The following is a 21298-nucleotide window of genomic DNA, read 5'->3' on the forward strand; positions in this document are numbered from 1 at the left end:
CTCTCTCTCTCTCAGAAGGCTTTCGCTTTCAGCCTGGTCCCCATAGGAACAGACTCCACCCCCTCTTCAGCCTGGTCCCCTTAGGAACAGACTCCACCCCCTCTTCAGCCTGGTCCCCTTAGGAACAGACTCCAGCCTGGTCCCCATAGGAACACACACAGCCTTTTCAGCCTGGTCCCCATAGGAACAGACTCCACCCCCTCTTCAGCCTGGTCCCCATAGGAACAGACTCCACCCCCTCTTCAGCCTGGTCCCCTTAGGAACAGACTCCACCCCTCTTCAGCCTGGTCCCCAGGAACAGACTCCACCCCCTCTTCAGCCTGGTCCCCATAGGAACAGACTCCAGCCTGGTCCCCCCTCTTCAGCCTGGTCCCCTTAGGAACAGACTCCACCCCCTCTTCAGCCTGGTCCCCTTAGGAACAGACTCCACCCCCTCACACACAGCCTTTTCAGCCTGGTCCCCATAGGAACAGACTCCTCCCCCTTTCAGCCTGGTCCCCATAGGAACAGACTCCACCCCCTCTTCAGCCTGGTCCCCATAGGAACAGACTCCACTCTTCAGCCTGGTCCCCATAGGAACAGACTCCAGCCTTCAGCCTGGTCCCCTTGGAACAGACTCCACCCCCTCACACAAAGCCTTTTCAGCCTGGTCCCCATAGGAACAGACTCCACCCCCTCATCAGCCTGGTCCCCATAGGAACAGACTCCACCCCCTCACACACCACCTTTTCAGCCTGGTCCCCATAGGAACAGACTCCACCCCCTCTTCAGCCTGGTCCCCTTAGGAACAGACTCCACCCCTCACACACAGCCTTTTCAGCCTGGTCCCCATAGGAACAGACTCCACCCCCTCACACACAGCCTTTTCAGCCTGGTCCCCATAGGAACAGACTCCACCCCCTCTTCAGCCTGGTCCCCATAGGAACTGACTCCCCCCCTCTTCAGCCTGGTCCCCATAGGAACAGACTCCACCCCCTCACACACAGCCTTTTCAGCCTGGTCCCCATAGAACAGACTCCACCCCCTCTTCAGCCTGGTCCTCATAGGAAGACTCCACCCCCTCTTCAGCCTGGTCCCCATAGGAACAGACTCCACCCCCCACACACCACCTTTTCAGCCTGATCCCCATAAGAACTGACTCCACCCCTCTTCAGCCTGGTCCCCATAGGAACTGACTCCACCCCCCCTCACATACAGCCTTTTCAGCCTGGTCCCCATAGGAACAGACTCCACCCCCTCTTCAGCCTGGTCCCCATAGGTAGAACCTCCTCTTCAGCCTGGTCCCCATAGGTAGAGTCCACCCCTCTTCAGCCTGGTCCCCTGGTCCCCTTCAGCCTGGAAGGTAGAGTCCACCTCCTCTTCAGCCTGGTCCCCATAGGTAGAGTCCACCTCCTCTTCAGCCTGGTCCCCATAGGTAGAGTCCACCTCCTCTTCAGCCTGGTCCCCATAGGTAGAGTCCACCTCCTCTTCAGCCTGGTCCCCATAGGTAGAGTCCACCTCCTCTTCAGCCTGGCCCACCTCCTCTTCAGCCTGGTCCCCATAGGAACAGACTCCACCCCCTCTTCAGCCTGGTCCCCTTAGGAACAGACTCCACCCCCTCACACACAGCCTTTTCAGCCTGGTCCCCATAGGAACAGACTCCACCCCCTCACACACAGCCTTTTCAGCCTGGTCCCCATAGGAACAGACTCCACCCCTCTTCAGCCTGGTCCTCATAGGAACTGACTCCACCCCCTCTTCAGCCTGGTCCCCATAGGAACAGACTCCACCCCCTCACACACAGCCTTTTCAGCCTGGTCCCCATAGGAACAGACTCCACCCCCTCTTCAGCCTGGTCCTCATAGGAACTGACTCCACCCCCTCTTCAGCCTGGTCCCCATAGGAACAGACTCCACCCTCACACACCACCTTTTCAGCCTGATCCCCATAAGAAGACTCCACCCCTCTTCAGCCTGGTCCCCATAGGAACTGACTCCACCCCCCCACATACAGCCTTCAGCCTGGTCCCCATAGGAACAGACTCCACCCCCTTCACAGGTACAGCCTTTTCAGCCTGGTCCCCATAGGAACAGCCTGGTCCCCATAGGTAGAGTCCACCTCCTCTTCAGCCTGGTCCCCATAGGTAGAGTCCACCTCCTCTTCAGCCTGGTCCCCATAGGTGAGTCCACCCCCTCTTCAGCCTGGTCCCCATAGGTAGAGTCCACCTCCTCTTCAGCCTGGTCCCCATAGGTAGAGTCCACCCCTCTTCAGCCTGGTCCCCATAGGTAGAGTCCATCAGCCTGGTCCCCATAACAGTCCACCCCTCTTCACATAGGTAGAGTCCACCCTCTTCAGCCTGGTCCCCATAGGTAGAGTCCACCTCCTCTTCAGCCTGGTCCCCATAGGTAGAGTCCACCCCCCTTCAGCCTGGTCCCCATAGGTAGAGTCCATCCTCTTCAGCCTGGTCCCCATAGGTAGAGTCCACCTCCTCTTCAGCCTGGTCCCCATAGGTAGAGTCCACCCCCTCTTCAGCCTGGTCCCCATAGGTAGAGTCCACCCCCTCTTCAGCCTGGTCCCCATAGGTAGAGAGCCTGGTCCCCAGTCCACCTCCTCTTCAGCCTGGTCCCCATAGGTAGAGTCTGGTCCCCATAGGTAGAGTCCACCTCCTCTTCAGCCTGGTCCCCATAGGTAGAGTCCACCTCCTCTTCAGCCTGGTCCCCATAGAGTCCACCTCCTCTTCAGGTAGAGTCCACCCCCTCTTCAGCCTGGTCCCCATAGGTAGAGTCCACCCCTTCAGCCTGGTCCCCACCCCCTCTTAGCCTGGTAGAGTCCACCTCCTCTTCAGCCTGGTCCCCATAGGTAGAGTCCACCTCCTCACACACAGCCTTTTCAGCCTGGTCCCCATAGGAACAGACTCCACCCCCTCACACACCCCCTCTTCAGCCTGGTCCCCATAGGTAGAGTCCACCCCCTCTTCAGCCTGGTCCCCATAGGAACTGACTCCACCCCCTCACATACAGCCTTTTCAGCCTGGTCCCCATAGGAACTGACTCCACCCCCTCTTCAGCCTGGTCCCCATAGGAACAGACTCCACCCCCCTTAAAGCGCATTTCCTGCAATTCTGTACAGTTGGTCAGATGGTGATTTTTGCAGTTTTAAAGCTAATTTAATTGCAATTCTATACATTTTGCCATATCTAATGTGTATTCATGTGATATGAGTGACTCAAACATTACAAAATCTATGGGCAAAAAAAACAAAAACAAGCTAAAACAAACCGTTATCTGAAATGGGCTAGTTGATCTGGACATGTCTGACAAGGTAGCAGCAACCGTATGCATTGACTGACGTGACGAGAGGAATCGATGATGCAATACCCAATATCGAAGACGACCCCACCGTGCCAGAGATCTGTCCTGGACTCCATTCTCTGACGGGCCGTAGAACAAATCACTTGTGACCTGGCGATAGGTGCCCTGTGCATAAACAGTGTGCACATTCTCTGTAATGATCGGCTATTGTTTTCCCCTCCCGCGCGCAGATGCATTAGCTTTCAAATGAAATAGGTAGCTTGCTTTCACTTAACGTAAGACCCTCTAACTTAAAGAGAATTCAGAACTGGCCCCTATTATCATCTGTCCGACAGTGACATCATTCGTCCTATTTTTTTTGCGTCAGTAAATACCAGACAGGGACTGCTCCAGTTTCTAACTCTTGTTCCACGGAGGCCAATTAGCGCTGCGGTGCAACACGGCAGTGGAATGACAGACTGAACGGTAGTCTTATTCGTTACGGAAAACAACCCCCACCCCCGGGACTCAACAGTACTGTATCAATTCTTTCCATACAGATGGCTTTTTCCCTGTTCCCAGGTCTGTTTGTATCCCCTTGACAATGACCATAAGAGTTAGCGAGCCAAATATAGGAGTTGACACACGCCACAGCAGCCTGTTTACTGGCAGTTAGCATAGAATGACAGCAGATGTATTGTTAATAACTTCTTTTTATTTTATTTTATTACAATAACTGCATACATTAAAAACTTTTGAAGGGAAGACCAATAATGTTACAAAGAAAACGAATGCATTTCCCTTGTTTTGTCATTTTAAATAAAAATGTAAAATAAAAAATAAAATGTACAAAAGTGCTTCTTCCACGGTGCAAAAATACTGAATTAAAGTCATAGTTTAAAAGGAAAAAAAAGAGGAACAAAACATTTGACATATTTCAACTTTCTAAAACGCTACCAAGCAGGAGGGAGGAAGAGAGGTGGATTATGGGAACGTCCCAAATGGAACCCTGGTCCATTTTTGGTGCACTATATTTAACCAGAGCTCTTATGGGCCCCTGATCAAAAGTAGTGCACTAAATAGGGAATAGGGGGCTATTTGGGAAGCGGCCTACACCAGACTGTCATAGAAACAACAACCCATCGATACAGATTAATATTTAAAACGGTTTGGATGAAACGACAACACATCAAGAAAACTGAAAATAATATAAAACTTTAAAAAAAGAAGAAAAAAAGTAGCTATCCCTCACAAGCCGGTCAATCCAACATGCCCCAATATTGCTTAGATATTAATAAATAACGTTTAAATTACCCACATCAAACAAAATATATGGACTTCCTATCTGAACCAGTCTATATTAGTTCAACTTGAGCAGGAAAGGCTTAGCTCGTCGGCAGCTAGCTCTGGTTTTTTAATTTATTTTTTATTTTACCTTTATTTAACCAGGAAAGTCAGTTAAGAACAAATTCTTATTTTCAATGACGGCCTAGGAACAGTGGGTTAACTGCGTGGTCAGGGGCAGAACGACAGATTTGTACCATGTCAGCTCGGAGGTTTGAACTTGCAACCTTCTCGGTTACTAGTCCAACGCTCTACCCACTAGGCTATTCTGCCACCCCGGTCCAAGGCGTTACGACGGCTCGCTAACACTGAAGGCTCAGCGTTTACAAGCCGCCCTGAAGCTTATCGTCAACCAGACCTGTGACAGGCAGTTGCTTGGTTACAAAGGACTTTTTTGATACACACAAAGAAACTCCCATTTATTCACTCCCTACCAGACCTAAATGTCTGAATTATTATGGCACGTGTTTTCAGTAACACCTCCCCCTATTTCAGTTGATATGTAATCCATGTGGAAGAGGAGGCTGCGGGGTGAGAGTAGGAGAGGAGGTTGCTGGGTGAGAGGAGGCTGCAGGGTGAGGGTGGGAGAGGAGGCTGCTGGGTGAGAGTGGGAGAGGAGGCTGCTGGGTGAGAGTGGGAGAGGAGGCTGCAGGGTGAGAGTGGGAGAGGAGGCTGCGGGGTGAGAGTGGGAGAGGAGGCTGCTGGGTGAGAGTGGGAGAGGAGAATGCAGGGTGAGAGGAGGCTGCAGGGTGAGAGTGGGAGAGGAGGCTGCGGGGTGAGAGTGGGAGAGGAGGCTGCAGGGTGAGGGTGGGAGAGGAGGCTGCGGGGTGAGGGTGGGAGAGGAGGCTGCTGGGTGAGAGTGGGAGAGGAGGCTGCGGGGTGAGAGTGGGAGAGGGGGCTGCGGGGTGAGAGGAGGCTGCAGGGTGAGAGTGGGAGAGGAGGCTGCAGGGTGAGAGTGGGAGAGGAGGCTGCGGGGGGTGGGAGAGGAGGTGGGAGAGGGGCTGCAGGGTGAGAGTGGGAGAGGAGGCTGCAGGGTGAGAGGAGGCTGCAGGGTGAGAGTGGGAGAGGAGGCTGCGGGGTGAGAGGAGGCTGCAGGGTGAGAGGAGGCTGCAGGGTGAGAGGAGGCTGCAGGGTGAGAGGAGGCTGCAGGGTGAGAGGAGGCTGCAGGGTGAGAGTGGGAGAGGAGGCTGCGGGGTGAGAGTGGGAGAGGAGGCTGCAGGGTGAGAGGAGGCTGCGGGGTGAGAGTGGGAGAGGAGGCTGCGGGGTGAGAGTGGGAGAGGAGGCTGCGGGGTGAGAGTGGGAGAGGAGGCTGCGGGGTGAGAGTGGGAGAGGAGGCTGCGGGGTGAGAGTGGGAGAGGAGGCTGCGGGGTGAGAGTGGGAGAGGAGGCTGCGGGGTGAGAGTGGGAGAGGAGGCTGCTGGGTGAGAGTGGGAGAGGAGGCTGCGGGGTGAGAGTGGGAGAGGAGGCTGCGGGGTGAGAGTGGGAGAGGAGGCTGCGGGGTGAGAGGAGGCTGCGGGGTGAGAGGAGGCTGCGGGGTGAGGAGGCTGCGGGGGAGAGGAGGCTGCAGGGTGAGAGTGGGAGAGGAGGCTGCGGGGTGAGAGTGGGAGAGGAGGCTGCAGGGTGAGAGTGGGAGAGGAGGCTGCGGGGTGAGAGTGGGAGAGGAGGCTGCAGGGTGAGAGGAGGCTGCAGGGTGAGAGTGGGAGAGGAGGCTGCAGGGTGAGAGTGGGAGAGGAGGCTGCAGGGTGAGAGGAGGCTGCAGGGTGAGAGTGGGAGAGGAGGCTGCGGGGTGAGAGTGGGAGAGGAGGCTGCGGGGTGAGAGTGGGAGAGGAGGCTGCAGGGGAGAGGAGGCTGCAGGGTGAGAGTGGGAGAGGAGAATGCGGGGTGGAGGGGAGAGGAGGCTGCGGGGTGAGAGTGGGAGAGGAGGCTGCAGGGTGAGAGAGTGGGAGAGGAGGCTGCAGGGTGAGAGTGGGAGAGGAGGCTGCAGGGTGAGAGTGGGAGAGGAGGTTGCTGGGTGAGAGGAGGCTGCGGGGTGAGAGTGGGAGAGGAGGCTGCAGGGTGAGAGTGGGAGAGGAGGCTGCAGGGTGAGAGTGGGAGAGGAGGTTGCTGGGTGAGAGGAGGCTGCGGGGTGAGAGTGGGAGAGGAGGCTGCAGGGTGAGGAGGCTGGGGGGCTGCGGGGGAGAGGAGGCTGCGGGGTGAGAGTGGGAGAGGAGGCTGCGGGGTGAGAGTGGGAGAGGAGGCTGCAGGGTGAGAGGAGGCTGCGGGGTGAGAGGAGGCTGCGGGGTGAGAGTGGGAGAGGAGGCTGCAGGGTGAGAGTGGGAGAGGAGGCTGCAGGGTGAGAGGAGGCTGCGGGGTGAGAGTGGGAGAGGAGGCTGCGGGGTGAGAGTGGGAGAGGAGGCTGCGGGGTGAGAGTGGGAGAGGAGGCTGCTGGGTGAGAGTGGGAGAGGAGGCTGCTGGGTGAGAGTGGGAGAGGAGGCTGCGGGGTGAGAGTGGGAGAGGAGGCTGCGGGATGAGAGGAGGCTGTGGGGGAGAGGAGGCTGCAGGGTGGGTGAGAGGAGGCTGAGGGTGGGAGAGGAGGCTGCGGGGTGAGAGGAGGCTGCAGGGTGAGAGGAGGCTGCAGGGTGAGAGTGGGAGAGGAGGCTGCAGGGTGAGAGGAGGCTGCGGGGTGAGAGTGGGAGAGGAGGCTGCGGGGTGAGAGTGGGAGAGGAGGCTGCGGGGTGAGAGTGGGAGAGGAGGCTGCGGGGGGAGTGGGAGAGGAGGCTGCGGGGTGAGAGTGGGAGAGGAGGCTGCGGGGTGAGAGTGGGAGAGGAGGCTGCGGGGTGAGAGTGGGAGAGGAGGCTGCGGGGTGAGAGTGGGAGAGGAGGCTGCGGGGTGAGAGTGGGAGAGGAGGCTGCGGGGTGAGAGTGGGAGAGGAGGCTGCGGGGTGAGAGTGGGAGAGGAGGCTGCGGGGTGAGAGTGGGAGAGGAGGCTGCGGGGTGAGAGTGGGAGAGGAGGCTGCGGGGTGAGGAGGCTGCAGGGTGAGAGGAGGCTGCGGGGTGAGAGTGGGAGAGGAGGCTGCGGGGTGAGAGTGGGAGAGGAGGCTGCTGGGTGAGGGGGTCTGTTGGTCTGAGCCTTTCCTGCACACATTCTGTTCCTCCACAATCCAGTCCAGTCTCTGCAGCCCAAATTTCACCCGGTTCCCTTCATATCACACTACTTTACCCTATGGGTCCTGGTCAAATTAAGTGTGCTATATAGGGAATAGGGAAGGGCTTGGCAACCCTGGTCCTGGAGGGCTGCAGGGACATGTTTTTGATTTAACCCACTGAAAGACCAGGTGTGTTGAATTTAATCACTGAACTGATCAATTAACTCAATGGGTCATGTGTGGTGCCGAGTTGGAACCGAGTCCTGCAGCAGGCCAGGAACAAGGTTGCCCTGGAATGAGGTGCTATATGGGACACACAGGGCTACAGAGGGAGGGAGAAGGCTGTGATGGGTTGTAGAGGAGGGAGGAGGTGGACAGGACTGTAGAGGGAGGAGGAGGAGGTGGAAAGGACTGTAGAGGGAGGAGGAGGAGGTGGAAAGGACTGTAGAGGGAGGAGGAGGAGGTGGAAAGGACTGTAGAGGGAGGAGGTGGACAGGACTGTAGAGGGAGGAGGAGGAGGTGGAAGGACTGTAGAGGGAGGAGGGAGGAGGTGGAAAGGACTGTAGAGGAAGGAGGTGGACAGGACTGTAGAGGGAGGAGGTGGACAGGACTGTAGAGGAAGGAGGAGGACAGGACTGTAGAGGGAGGAGGAGGACAGGACTGTAGAGGGAGGAGGAGGAGGTGGAAAGGACTGTAGAGGAAGGAGGAGGACAGGACTATAGAGGGAGGAGGAGGACAGGACTGTAGAGGGAGGAGGAGGACAGGACTGTAGAGGGAGGAGGTGGTGGTGGACAGGACTGTAGAGGGAGGAGGTGGTGGTGGACAGGACTGTAGAGGGAGGAGGTGGTGGTGGACAGGACTGTAGAGGGAGGAGGAGGTGGTGCTTGCCTGCTCAGCATAAGGTCGTTGGAAGATCTGTGATGAGGAAGGAGGTGGTTTTGCTTGAAGCATCACAGTCCCCTTGTCTGACCTGTTGGTTGATGACCCGTTGTTTCTCTATTCACTAACTACTTCCTGGGTTTGGTGACACAGTTCAATCAAAGATTTTTTATCACTAAACCAAGATAGACCACAGCTTGGTCGTTTCCAATGGGAACAAATGAGTCATAGTGGGGCAGAACGAGCAAGGGAGGTGGGCAGAGCCAAGCACGAGATAGCAGGAGCCTATTGGCGCCTTCTAGTATACATCTACATATTTCCGTTAGGAACACCTAACTCTGTGAAATGTGCAATAACCCAATTCACCTTTGCACTCCTTGTAACAGCATGATATAAAATAAAAAATAAACACTTTTGCAAAAAGGTAAATGAATCTGTTCCATATCGTAACAGATTCTAGTTTTGGAAACAGAAAACTACTGTATTGTGATCAAATGTTTCATTGATGAGAAGATTACAAGAATGTCGGTCAAAATCCATCTCGTTCCATCTTCTCCCATCGACCGCTTCGTGGGCTTCCTCTCACTACCATATTTGGTAGTGTGTGAAAACGCTAACCCCGGAGCTTCACATTTCATCCATCCAATGAAATATCGGTCTCATTGTTCTATCTGTGGTTGTACCATGAGTCCAGGCGGTATGAGAGCCTGCTGAGGGAAGTGGACTGCTGTGAGTTTATCCACTTCCTGTTAATTCTTCACCTATCCAATGGGTCTGTAGGTGCCCCCTCCCTCTCTCTGTGTGGAGTCACCGGGTCAGAGCTAGGAGCTGGTAACACGGTTAAGGGGCTAGTAACTGTTCTCATGTCCGGCCAGGATGTAGAGGTTGCTGAGGGCTGTGGGGTTGTCAGTGGGCCGGCTCTCCAGAACCACCACCCTGTCAGAGAGAGATGTCAGTTAGCAGCAGCACATCAGTAACACATAAACACTACTGCAGGTTACAGCTGCCAACCAGGTCCCTTATCTGAAGACGGAAGAAAACACACCGAATAGAACACAATTCATTGAATATAATTGGTGGGTTTAGGGAGTAGCAGGCAGCTAGACAAGAGAGGACCGGCTACATTTCAAATGGCACATTTATGTTAATATGACACTAGAGATCATGAGTTGTCCAGGGTGGTGCCATCCTTCCAGCAGAGTGACAGACGAGATGAGGGGTGTCTCTGCCCACAGAGGGTACAGTCCAAGACCATAGTGTCTGATCTATCAGATGGAATTACAGAGGATCAGAGAGACACTCAAACCAGGCTGGCGTGGCAGTGCCCAGGTGCCAGTCTGAATAAAACATGCAGGTTGGATGGGCAGAGGCTGTCGCATGGGAATCAGAATGGGCTGAGCCTAAAGCACCAGGGCCCTCCTGTCCTGGGAGGGGCCCCCTGTCCTGGGAGGGGCCTCCTGTCCTGGGAGGGGCCCCCTGTCCCGGGAGGGGCCCCCTGTCCCGGGAGGGGCCCCCTGTCCTGGGAGGGGCCCCCTGTCCCGGGAGGGGCCCCCTGTCCTGGGAGGGGCCCCCTGTCCTGGGAGAACCATTATTGCTTGTCGATCTTCCACCACAGGGTGGGAAATGTGTCTGAGCCAGGAAGTTAAATCACATTGAGTGGTTTCTATAGTTGAGGACTGGTGTGAAGGCCTAAGGGACTGCCCTGCCACACTGCCCACTCTGCAGCATGTAACCAACCAGAAGCTGTAATGTGAGTCACATAGAGAACATGGTTTAAAAGCCTCTTCTTGATAGCATTGAGATTACAATGAGGTATCCCACTCAGACTCAAAGTGGTTGAATGCTGAACGATCAAAGATTGTTGATTTATAAACAGGGTTGTGTGATCTGGGGCACATGCCTCGTCATAGCAATGGAAGCAGACATGGAGAGAGAGAGACTGAGTCACCAGAGCTGGGGACCTCTCCTCTATAGAGAGATCTGAAGAGGACTCAGAGTAAGAGTGGGGGGAGAGACTGAGAGAGAGAGACGGGGAGAGAGAGACGGGGAGAGAGAGAGAAGTAGGATGTTTGGTGGTTTCCAGGCGATGGTTAAACACAGGGACCTGTGGGAGGACACTTGCTCCCTGGAGACAACCACTAACTACCAGCCCTGCATCTACGGCTTTATAGAGGTCAAATGGCACTACATAAATCATCTATACGACTAGAAAGAGAAAAGAGATGGGGGAGGCAGAGCGCAAAAAGTAAAGGGAGTGAGAGAAAGAGCGAAAAGTTGAGACAGAAAGATACAAGTAAAGAGAAAAAGAGGAGGAATGAGGACAGGTAAGTGAATAATTAAACACACAATCATTTCAAGCACCAACCCATCAGATCTGGAGAGAGGCAGTCAGTGAGAAAAAAAGAGTTTAAAAAAAAATAATTTCAAGCACCAACCTGTCAGATCCGAGGAGACGGAAGACTCGGCTGGGATCAGAAATCTCCTGGGTGACCTGTAGATTAAACGAAGGAATGGAGCACTTTATTAACAAGATGGAAACATACACAGGGACATTAATGAACACGGAAACATACACAGGGACATTGATGAACACGGAAACATACACAGGGACATTGATGAACACGGAAACATACACAGGGGCATTGATGAACACGGAAACATACACAGGGACATTAATGAACACGGAAACATACACAGGGACATTGATGAACACGGAAACATACACAGGGGCATTGATGAACACGGAAACATACACAGGGACATTAATGAACACGGAAACATACACAGGGACATTAATGAACACGGAAACATACACAGGGGCATTGATGAACACGGAAACATACACAGGGGCATTGATGAACACGGAAACATAACAGGAAACATACACAGGGGCATTGATGAACACGGAAACATACACAGGGACATTAATGAACACGGAAACATACACAGGGACATTAATGAACACGGAAACATACACAGGGACATTGATGAACACGGAAACATACACAGGGACATTGATGAACACGGAAACATACACAGGGACATTGATGAACAAGGAAACATACACAGGGGCATTAATGAACACGGAAACATACACAGGGGCATTAATGAACACGGAAACATACACAGGGACATTGATGAACACGGAAACATACACAGGGACATTGATGAGGAGCTACATGGAAACATACACAGGGACATTGATGAACACGGAAACATACACAGGGGCATTAATGAACACGGAAACATACACAGGGGCATTAATGAACACGGAAACATACACAGGGACATTGATGAGGAGCTACATGGAAACATACACAGGGGCATTAATGAGGAGCTACATGGAAACATACACAGGGGCATTAATGAGGAGCTACATGGAAACATACACAGGGGCATTAATGAGGAGCTACATGGAAACATACACAGGGACATTGATGAGGAGCTACATGGAACATTAAACTGGTACTTTTGCCCCAATACTGGTAACACTTTACAAGGAGTCTTCATTTTCATGGTGAGCAATCTTATATTTCCCCATTATAGTCCATCCCATGACTACAGACATACCTCAGTAGACCCCCCATAACCCCAGTAGACCCCACCCATGACCCCAGTAGACCCCCCAATGACCCCAGTAGACCCCTCCCCAATGACCCCAGTAGACCCCCCTCCCATGACCCCAGTAGACCCCACCCATGACCCCAGTAGACCCCCCAATGACCCCAGTAGACCCCCCCCCAATGACCCCAGTAGACCCCTCCCCAATGACCCCAGTAGACCCCCCAATGACCCCAGTAGACCCCCCCAATGACCCCAGTAGACCCCTCCCCAATGACCCCAGTAGACCCCCCAATGACCCCAGTAGACCCCCCCCAATGACCCCAGTAGACCCCCCCCCAATGACCCCAGTAGACCCCCCCAATGACCCCAGTAGACCCCCCAATGACCCCAGTAGACCCCCCAATGACCCCAGTAGACCCCCCCAATAACCCCAGTAGACCCCCCCCAATGACCCCAGTAGACCCCCCAATGACCCCAGTAGACCCCCCCAATGACCCCAGTAGCCCCTCCATGCCAACAGTAGGTTTCGCTGCCTATCAGAGTTCAGATGGATTCAGTGTTTCGCTGCCTGCCTACATAGACGAGGCCAGGAGATAAAACCTCTGGGACCACACTCTGAGGCTAAGCTACATTAGGCTGTTTGTGTCTCTGTGTCTAACCTGCAGGTAATGAAGTTGTCAACCTTTCACAGAGCGGATCTCATGTTAACCTGATCACCATGCACGCCACACACACACTATAAAAGTCCAGAGATCACTGTGAGGTGAGGCATTCTGTTTTTATGATAGGGGATACCCAGGGTAGTCTTTTCACTGCTTCACACACACACACACACACACACACACACACACACACACACACACACACACACACACACACACACACGTTACAGTACAGTGTGTGTGTGCCAGGGTGGAGCACGACACGTTAGCCTGTCAAAATGTCAGATACCATGCAGTATTCATGTTCATCAGAAAATGAAACAGCTGCACAACAGAGGGTGAAGGTGGGCTGATCAATTATTCAGCTGCTCCCGTCTCCTGTATGATTCAGTTGAAAAGCCTCCTTGAAGGAAGGCAGTGAAGGAGGGACAGGACATTAGTCTATTGATATGATGCCTGGTAGGCTGATCGCATCAGCGGGTACATTTTCCTAGCCACCTGAAGGCCTTGTTCTCCTCGTCATCAGGACCCCTGGGTAACCCTAACCAGAGGGGGTCTCTGTCCGGCTAAGGTCTCCCACCTAGCATGTGTCACTGGTGGTCATGCCTCCCAGTACACAGTTATCTGATCTTGGGCTGTCTTTACAAAAAACAATGTATTGGTTGACCGAGAGAAGTTTGGTCGACATTTTTTAAAACGTGTATTTTTTCAAACAGTGCCCTGCGAAAGTATTCGGCCCCCTTGAACTTTGCGACCTTTTGCCACATTTCAGGCTTCAAACATAAAGATATAAAACTGTATTTTTTTGTGAAGAATCAACAACAAGTGGGACACAATCATGAAGTGGAACGACATTTATTGGATATTTCAAACTTTTTTAACAAATCAAAAACTGAAAAATTGGGCGTGCAAAATTATTCAGCCCCTTTACTTTCAGTGCAGCAAACTCTCTCCAGAAGTTCAGTGAGGATCTCTGAATGATCCAATGTTAACCTAAATGACTAATGATGATAAATACAATCCACCTGTGTGTAATCAAGTCTCTGTATAAATGCACCTGCACTGTGATAGTCTCAGAGGTCCGTTAAAAGCGCAGAGAGCATCATGAAGAACAAGGAACACACCAGGCAGGTCCGAGATACTGTTGTGAAGAAGTTTAAAGCCGGATTTGGATACAAAAATATTTCCCAAGCTTTAAACATCCCAAGGAGCACTGTGCAAGCGATAATATTGAAATGGAAGGAGTATCAGACCACTGCAAATCTACCAAGACCTGGCCGTCCCTCTAAACTTTCAGCTCATACAAGGAGAAGACTGATCAGAGATGCAGCCAAGAGGCCCATGATCACTCTGGATGAACTGCAGAGATCTACAGCTGAGGTGGGAGACTCTGTCCATAGGACAACAATCAGTCGTATATTGCACAAATCTGGCCTTTATGGAAGAGTGGCAAGAAGAAAGCCATTTCTTAAAGATATCCATAAAAAGTGTCGTTTAAAGTTTGCCACAAGCCACCTGGGAGACACACCAAACATGTGGAAGAAGGTGCTCTGGTCAGATGAAACCAAAATTGAACTTTTTGGCAACAATGCAAAACGTTATGTTTGGAGTAAAAGCAACACAGCTCATCACCCTGAACACACCATCCCCACTGTCAAACATGGTGGTGGCAGCATCATGGTTTGGGCCTGCTTTTCTTCAGCAGGGACAGGGAAGATGGTTGAAATTGATGGGAAGATGGATGGAGCCAAATACAGGACCATTCTGGATGGAGTCTGCAAAAGACCTGAGACTGGGACGGAGATTTGTCTTCCAACAAGACAATGATCCAAAACATAAAGCAAAATCTACAATGGAATGGTTAAAAAATAAACATATCCAGGTGTTAGAATGGCCAAGTCAAAGTCCAGACCTGAATCTCCATCCAACCTCACTGAGCTCAAATGCTCTCCATCCAACCTCACGGTTTTGCAAGGAGGAATGGGAAAAAATGTCAGTCTCTCGATGTGCAAAACTGATAGAGACATACCCCAAGCGACTTACAGCTGTAATCGCAGCAAAAGGTGGCGCTCCAAAGTATTAACTTAAGGGGGCTGAATAATTTTGCACGCCCAATTTTTCAGTTTTTGATTTGTTAAAAAAGTTTGAAATATCCAATAAATGTCGTTCCACTTCATGATTGTGTCCCACTTGTTGTTGATTCTTCACAAAAAAATACAGTTTTATATCTTTATGTTTGAAGCCTGAAATGTGGCAAAAGGTCGCAAAGTTCAAGGGGGCCGAATACTTTCGCAAGGCACTGTATATAGACACACGATATGTGTTTTAATAAAATTTGACTATGTGTAATTGAGCTTGTCTGATGCTTTAAGCTTACGGTTTGATGAAGTACGACAAAATGCCTCAAGAGGGCGCCAGAAATCTAGATAACCAGAAAAAATAAAAAAACCTGACCCAACTATTTTCCTCCCGGTCATTCCTGCTGGATTTTTCAGATTCTGCCATTCATCTCCTGAAGTTTCTGGTAAAAAGGCAACACGAGCAGTCGGTAACCTTTCTCATGTGGAATGCCAATTTATCTTACCATTTCTACCAATCTGCGTGCCAGTTATGGTTTTCGTCTGTACATTTTCATGAAAGTTTAATTTAAAACGTCTTCGTATCTCAAAATCATTGTCACGTGGTTCATCAAAATGACATCCAAATGAAAACGATAAACCCAAAAAGTATCTTCCGTTACCAACGATGTAAAAATAGTCTACATAAAAGCCACCAAATAAAAACATGGCAGCCTGCAGGTAGACAATCTCCTGCTGAAAATAATGATCCTATAAATCACATTGGTTACGCATGGCCTGTCTGGAAGGAACTGGAAACATTGTATCAACTATCAACTTAGTCCAGCCAAAGCTCATGAAAGAAAACTGGAAACATTGTATCAACTATCAACTTAGTCCAGCCAAAGCTCATGCTAGAAAACTGGAAACATTGTATCAAATGTATGGCCTGTCTGGAAGGACAGTGTCAACTATTAACTTGGGTCCCTTGCAACATTGTAGAAAATATTCTGGGCCCATTCAAATATTTCCTGTCCCAGTGAGCTCAAGGCAGACACAACTGTAGGATATTTGGGCAAGGGACGAGAAGCAGTGTTTGACTTGGGCAGGAGTACCAGCATCTCAAATGTTCTACTGCTCCTCCACCTAAAATGTAAACAGTACCAGCACCCAAAATGAGTACTGGAACATATTTCAGTCCAAGTGAAGCAATGAGAAGAAGCAATCAGGAAGGCCTGTACTATGACATTTCCACCAGATCAGAGCATGACATTTTTCCCTTTCATGCTGAGTGGTAATCGAAAGGGAGAAAGGGCTGTAAAATATTATTCAAATACATTAAGGAACTATTGTCATTCTCAATGGATGTAAAATACACATTTTGTTTACATGTTGTTTGAGATTAAGAAAACGATTACATTGAGAAAGGTCCACAGCTCATTATTGGTGGTGCGTTAAGCCAATCAGAAACACTGTCAGATCCCCAAACGGACACACATATACGGCGCATTCGGAAAGTATTCAAACCCCCTCGACTTTTCCCACATTTTGTTACGTTTTACAGCCTTATTCTAAAATGGATGAAATCGTATTTCCCCCTCATCAAATCGACACACAATACCCCATAATGACAAAGCAAAAACTAGATTTTAGAAATTTTTGCAAATGTATGTATGTATGTATGTATGTATGTATGTATGTATGTATGTATGTATGTATGTATGTATGTATGTATGTATGTATGTATGTATGTATATATATATATATATATATATATATATATATATATGTATATTAAAAAAAACTGAAATATGACACTCAGTACTTTGTTGAAGCACCTTTGGCAGTGATTACAGCCTTGAAGTCATCTTGGGTATGACACTACAAGCTTGACACACCTGTATTTGGGGAGTTTCTCCCATTCTTCTGTGCAGATCCTCTCAAGCTCTGTCAGGTTGGATGGGTAGCGTCACGGCACAGCTATTTTCAGGTCTCTTCAGAGATGTTGGATCAGGTTCAAGTCCGGGCTCTGGCTGGGCCACTCAAGGACATGCAGAGACTTGTCCTGAAGCCACTCCTGCTTTGTCTTGCCTGTGTGCTTAGGATTGTTGTCTTGTTGGAAGGTGAACCGTCAACCCAGTCTGAGGTCCTGAGCGCTCTGGAGCAGGTTTTCATCAAGGATCTCTGTACTTCGCTCTGTTCATCTTTCCCTCAATCCTGACTAGTCTCCCAGTCCCTGCCGCTAAAAAACATCCCCACAGCATGATGCTGCCACCACCATGCTTCACAGTAGGGATGTTACCACCACCATGCTTCACAGTAGGGATGGTGCCAGGTTTCCCCACAGCATGATGCTGCCACCTCCATGCTTCACAGTAGGGATGGTGCTAGGTTTCCTCCAGACGTGACGCTTGGCATTCAGGCCAAAGAGTTCCAATGTTGGTTACATCAGACTGGAGAATCTTGTTTCTCATGGCCAGTCTTTAGGTGCCTTTTGGCAAACTCTAAGCGGGCTGTCGCGTGCCTTTTACTGAGGAGTGGCTTCGACCTGGCAACTCTACCACAAAGACCTGATTGGTGGAGTGCTGCAGAGATGATTGTCCTTCTGGAAGGTTCTCCCATCTCCACAGAGGAACTCTGGAGCTCTGTCAGAGAGACCATCGGGTTCTTGATCATCTCCCTGACCAAGGCCCTTCTCCACCGATTGCTCAGTTTGGGAAGGCGGCCAGCTCTAGGGATTGTCTTGGGGGTTCCAAACTTCTTCCATTTAAGAATGATGGAGGCCACTGTGTTCTTGGGGACCTTCAATGCCGCACACATTTTTTTGGTACCTTTCCCCAGATCTGTGCTTCAACAGAATCCTGTCTCTGGGATCTACGGACAATTATTTCGACCTCATGGCTTGGTTTTTGCTCTGACATGCACTGTCAACTGTGGGACCTTATATAGACAGGTGTGTGCCTTAAATCATGTACAAATCAATTGAATTTACCACAGGTGGACTCCAATCAAGTTGTAGAAACATCAAAGATTATCAACGGAAACAGAACGCAAAGGGTCTGAATACTTACATAAATAAGGTATTTCAGTTTATTTTTAAATAAATTTTAATACATTTTAAATACAATACATTTTAAAAACCTGTTTTTGTCATTATGTTGTTGTGTGTCGATTGATGAGGGACAATCTTAATTGAATCCATTTTAGAATAAGGTTGTAACAAAACGTGGAAAAAGGGTCTGAATAGTTCCTTAAGGCACTGTAACTGCCTACATTTGCGCGCAGCCCAGGTAGTCTATAGGCCTACTTCTATGTGTAATCAGGTAGTCTATAGGCCTACTTCTATGTGTAATCAGGTAGTCTATAGACCTACTTCTATGTGTAATCAGGTAGTCTATAGGCCTACTTCTATGTGTCATCAGGTAGTCTATAGGCCTACTTCTATGTGTCATCAGGTAGTCTATAGGCCTACTTCTATGTGTCATCAGGTAGTCTATAGGCTTACTTCTATGTGTAATCAGGTAGTCTATAGACCTACTTCTATGTGTAATCAGGTAGTCTATAGACCTACTTCTATGTGTAATCAGGTAGCCTATAGACCTACTTCTATGTGTAATCAGGTAGTCTATAGACCTACTTCTGTGTAATCAGGCCAGGTAGCCTATAGGCCTACTTCTATGTGTAATCAGGTAGTCTATAGACCTACTTCTATGTGTAATCAGGTAGTCTATAGACCTACTTCTATGTGTAATCAGGTAGCCTATAGGCCTACTTCTATGTGTAATCAGGTAGCCTATAGACCTACTTCTGTGTGTAATCAGGTAGTCTATAGGCCTACTTCTATGTGTAATCAGGTAGTCTACAGGTCTACTTCTATGTGTAATCAGGTAGTCTATAGACCTACTTCTATGTGTCATCAGGTAGTCTATAGGCCTACTTCTATGTGTAATCAGGTAGTCTATAGGCCTACTTCTATGTGTAATCAGGCCAGGTAGTCTATAGACCTACTTCTATGTGTAATCAGGTAGTCTATAGGCCTACTTCTATGTGTAATCAGGTAGTCTATAGGCCTACTTCTATGTGTAATCAGGTAGTCTATAGGCCTACTTCTATGTGTAATCAGGTAGTCTATAGGCCTACTTCTATGTGTAATCAGGTAGTCTATAGGCCTACTTCTATGTATAATCAGCCCAGGTAGTCTATAGGCCTACTTCTATGTGTAATCAGGTAGTCTATAGGCCTACTTCTATGTGTAATCAGGTAGTCTATAGGCCTACTTCTATGTGTAATCAGGTAGTCTATAGGCCTACTTCTATGTGTAATCAGGTAGTCTATAGACCTACTTCTATGTGTAATCAGGTAGTCTATAGGCCTACTTCTATGTATAATCAGGTAGTCTATAGGCCTACTTCTATGTGTAATCAGGTAGTCTATAGGCCTACTTCTATGTGTAATCAGGTAGCCTATAGACCTACTTCTATGTGTAATCAGGTAGTCTATAGGCCTACTTCTATGTGTAATCAGGTAGTCTATAGGCCTACTTCTATGTGTAATCAGGTAGTCTATAGGCCTACTTCTATGTGTAATCAGGTAGTCTATAGGCCTACTTCTATGTGTAATCAGGTAGCCTATAGACCTACTTCTATGTGTAATCAGGTAGTCTATAGGCCTACTTCTATGTGTAATCAGGTAGTCTATAGGCCTACTTCTATGTGTAATCAGGTAGCCTATAGGCCTACTTCTATGTGTAATCAGGTAGTCTATAGGCCTACTTCTATGTGTAATCAGGTAGCCTATAGGCCTACTTCTATGTGTTATCAGGTAGTCTATAGGCCTACTTCTATGTGTAATCAGGTAGCCTATAGACCTACTTCTATGTGTAATCAGGTAGTCTATAGGCCTACTTCTATGTGTAATCAGGTAGTCTATAGACCTACTTCTATGTGTAATCAGGTAGTCTATAGGCCTACTTCTATGTGTAATCAGGTAGCCTATAGACCTACTTCTATGTGTTATCAGGTAGTCTATAGACCTACTTCTATGTGTAATCAGGTAGTCTATAGACCTACTTCTATGTGTAATCAGGTAGTCTATAGGCCTACTTCTATGTGTAATCAGGTAGTCTATAGGCCTACTTCTATGTGTAATCAGGTAGCCTATAGACCTACTTCTGTGTGTAATCAGGTAGTCTATAGACCTACTTCTATGTGTAATCAGGTAGCCTATAGGCCTACTTCTATGTGTAATCAGGTAGTCTATAGGTCTACTTCTATGTGTAATCAGGTAGTCTATAGGCCTACTTCTATGTGTAATCAGGTAGTCTATAGGTCTACTTCTATGTGTAATCAGGTAGTCTATAGACCTACTTCTATGTGTAATCAGGTAGCCTATAGACCTACTTCTATGTGTAATCAGGTAGTCTATAGGCCTACTTCTATGTGTAATCAGGTAGCCTATAGACCTACTTCTATGTGTAATCAGGTAGTCTATAGGCCTACTTCTATGTGTAATCAGGTAGCCTATAGACCTACTTCTATGTGTTATCAGGTAGTCTATAGACCTACTTCTATGTGTAATCAGGTAGTCTATAGACCTACTTCTATGTGTAATCAGGTAGTCTATAGGCCTACTTCTATGTGTAATCAGGTAGTCTATAGGCCTACTTCTATGTGTAATCAGGTAGCCTATAGACCTACTTCTGTGTGTAATCAGGTAGTCTATAGACCTACTTCTATGTGTAATCAGGTAGCCTATAGGCCTACTTCTATGTGTAATCAGGTAGTCTATAGGTCTACTTCTATGTGTAATCAGGTAGTCTATAGGCCTACTTCTATGTGTAATCAGGTAGTCTATAGGTCTACTTCTAAGTGTAATCAGGTAGTCTATAGACCTACTTCTATGTGTAATCAGGTAGCCTATAGACCTACTTCTGTGTAATCAGGCCAGGTAGCCTATAGGCCTACTTCTATGTGTAATCAGGTAGTCTATAGGCCTACTTCTATGTGTAATCAGGTAGTCTATAGGCCTACTTCTATGTGTAATCAGGTAGCCTATAGACCTACTTCTATGTGTAATCAGGCCAGGTAGCCTATAGGCCTACTTCTATGTGTAATCAGGTAGTCTATAGGCCTACTTCTATGTGTCATCAGGTAGTCTATAGGCCTACTTCTATGTGTAATCAGGTAGTCTATAGGCCTACTTCTATGTGTAATCAGGTAGTCTATAGGCCTACTTCTATGTGTAATCAGGTAGTCTATAGGCCTACTTCTATGTGTAATCAGGTAGCCTATAGACCTACTTCTATGTGTAATCAGGTAGTCTATAGGCCTACTTCTATGTGTAATCAGGTAGCCTATAGACCTACTTCTGTGTGTAATCAGGTAGTCTATAGACCTACTTC

General features: G+C 49.1%; 2 protein-coding genes across 2 annotated transcripts in view; both read right to left on the bottom strand.

The window, feature by feature from the left end:
• Positions 1–1272: 1272 nt before the first annotated feature.
• Positions 1273–9155, bottom strand: LOC135507539 (uncharacterized). The gene is made up of 7 exons (XM_064927047.1): positions 9134–9155; positions 7151–7345; positions 6569–7007; positions 6054–6225; positions 5619–5922; positions 5168–5433; positions 1273–1530 (listed from the first exon to the last, which is right to left on the bottom strand). The coding sequence occupies exons 1-7, from the start codon at positions 9153–9155 to the stop codon at positions 1273–1275; spliced, it is 1656 nt and encodes a 551-aa protein (XP_064783119.1).
• map4k5 (mitogen-activated protein kinase kinase kinase kinase 5) overlaps positions 8308–21298 on the bottom strand; it is a 114611-nt gene continuing 101620 nt past the window's right edge. Inside the window, 2 exon segments of the mRNA XM_064927048.1 lie at positions 8308–9551; positions 11051–11106. Of these exon segments, the coding sequence (XP_064783120.1) occupies positions 9464–9551; positions 11051–11106 (144 nt within the window). The 3' untranslated portion in view covers positions 8308–9463.

Source organism: Oncorhynchus masou, chromosome 21, assembly GCF_036934945.1.
Source record: "Oncorhynchus masou masou isolate Uvic2021 chromosome 21, UVic_Omas_1.1, whole genome shotgun sequence".
Taxonomy (NCBI): domain Eukaryota; kingdom Metazoa; phylum Chordata; class Actinopteri; order Salmoniformes; family Salmonidae; genus Oncorhynchus; species Oncorhynchus masou.

Bases quoted from the DNA above. Each gene is read 5' to 3' on its own strand.
- LOC135507539 (XM_064927047.1), bottom strand. From the start codon at position 9,155: ATGGATTTTGACCGACATTCTT. The intron at 5,923-6,053 runs GCCTCCTCTCCC...CTCACCCCGCAG, and splicing joins TCTCCCACTCTCACCCCGCA to CCTCCTCTCCCACTCTCACC. The intron at 5,434-5,618 runs GCAGCCCCTCTC...CTCACCCCGCAG, and splicing joins TCCTCTCCCACTCTCACCCT to CCTCCTCTCCCACCCTCACC.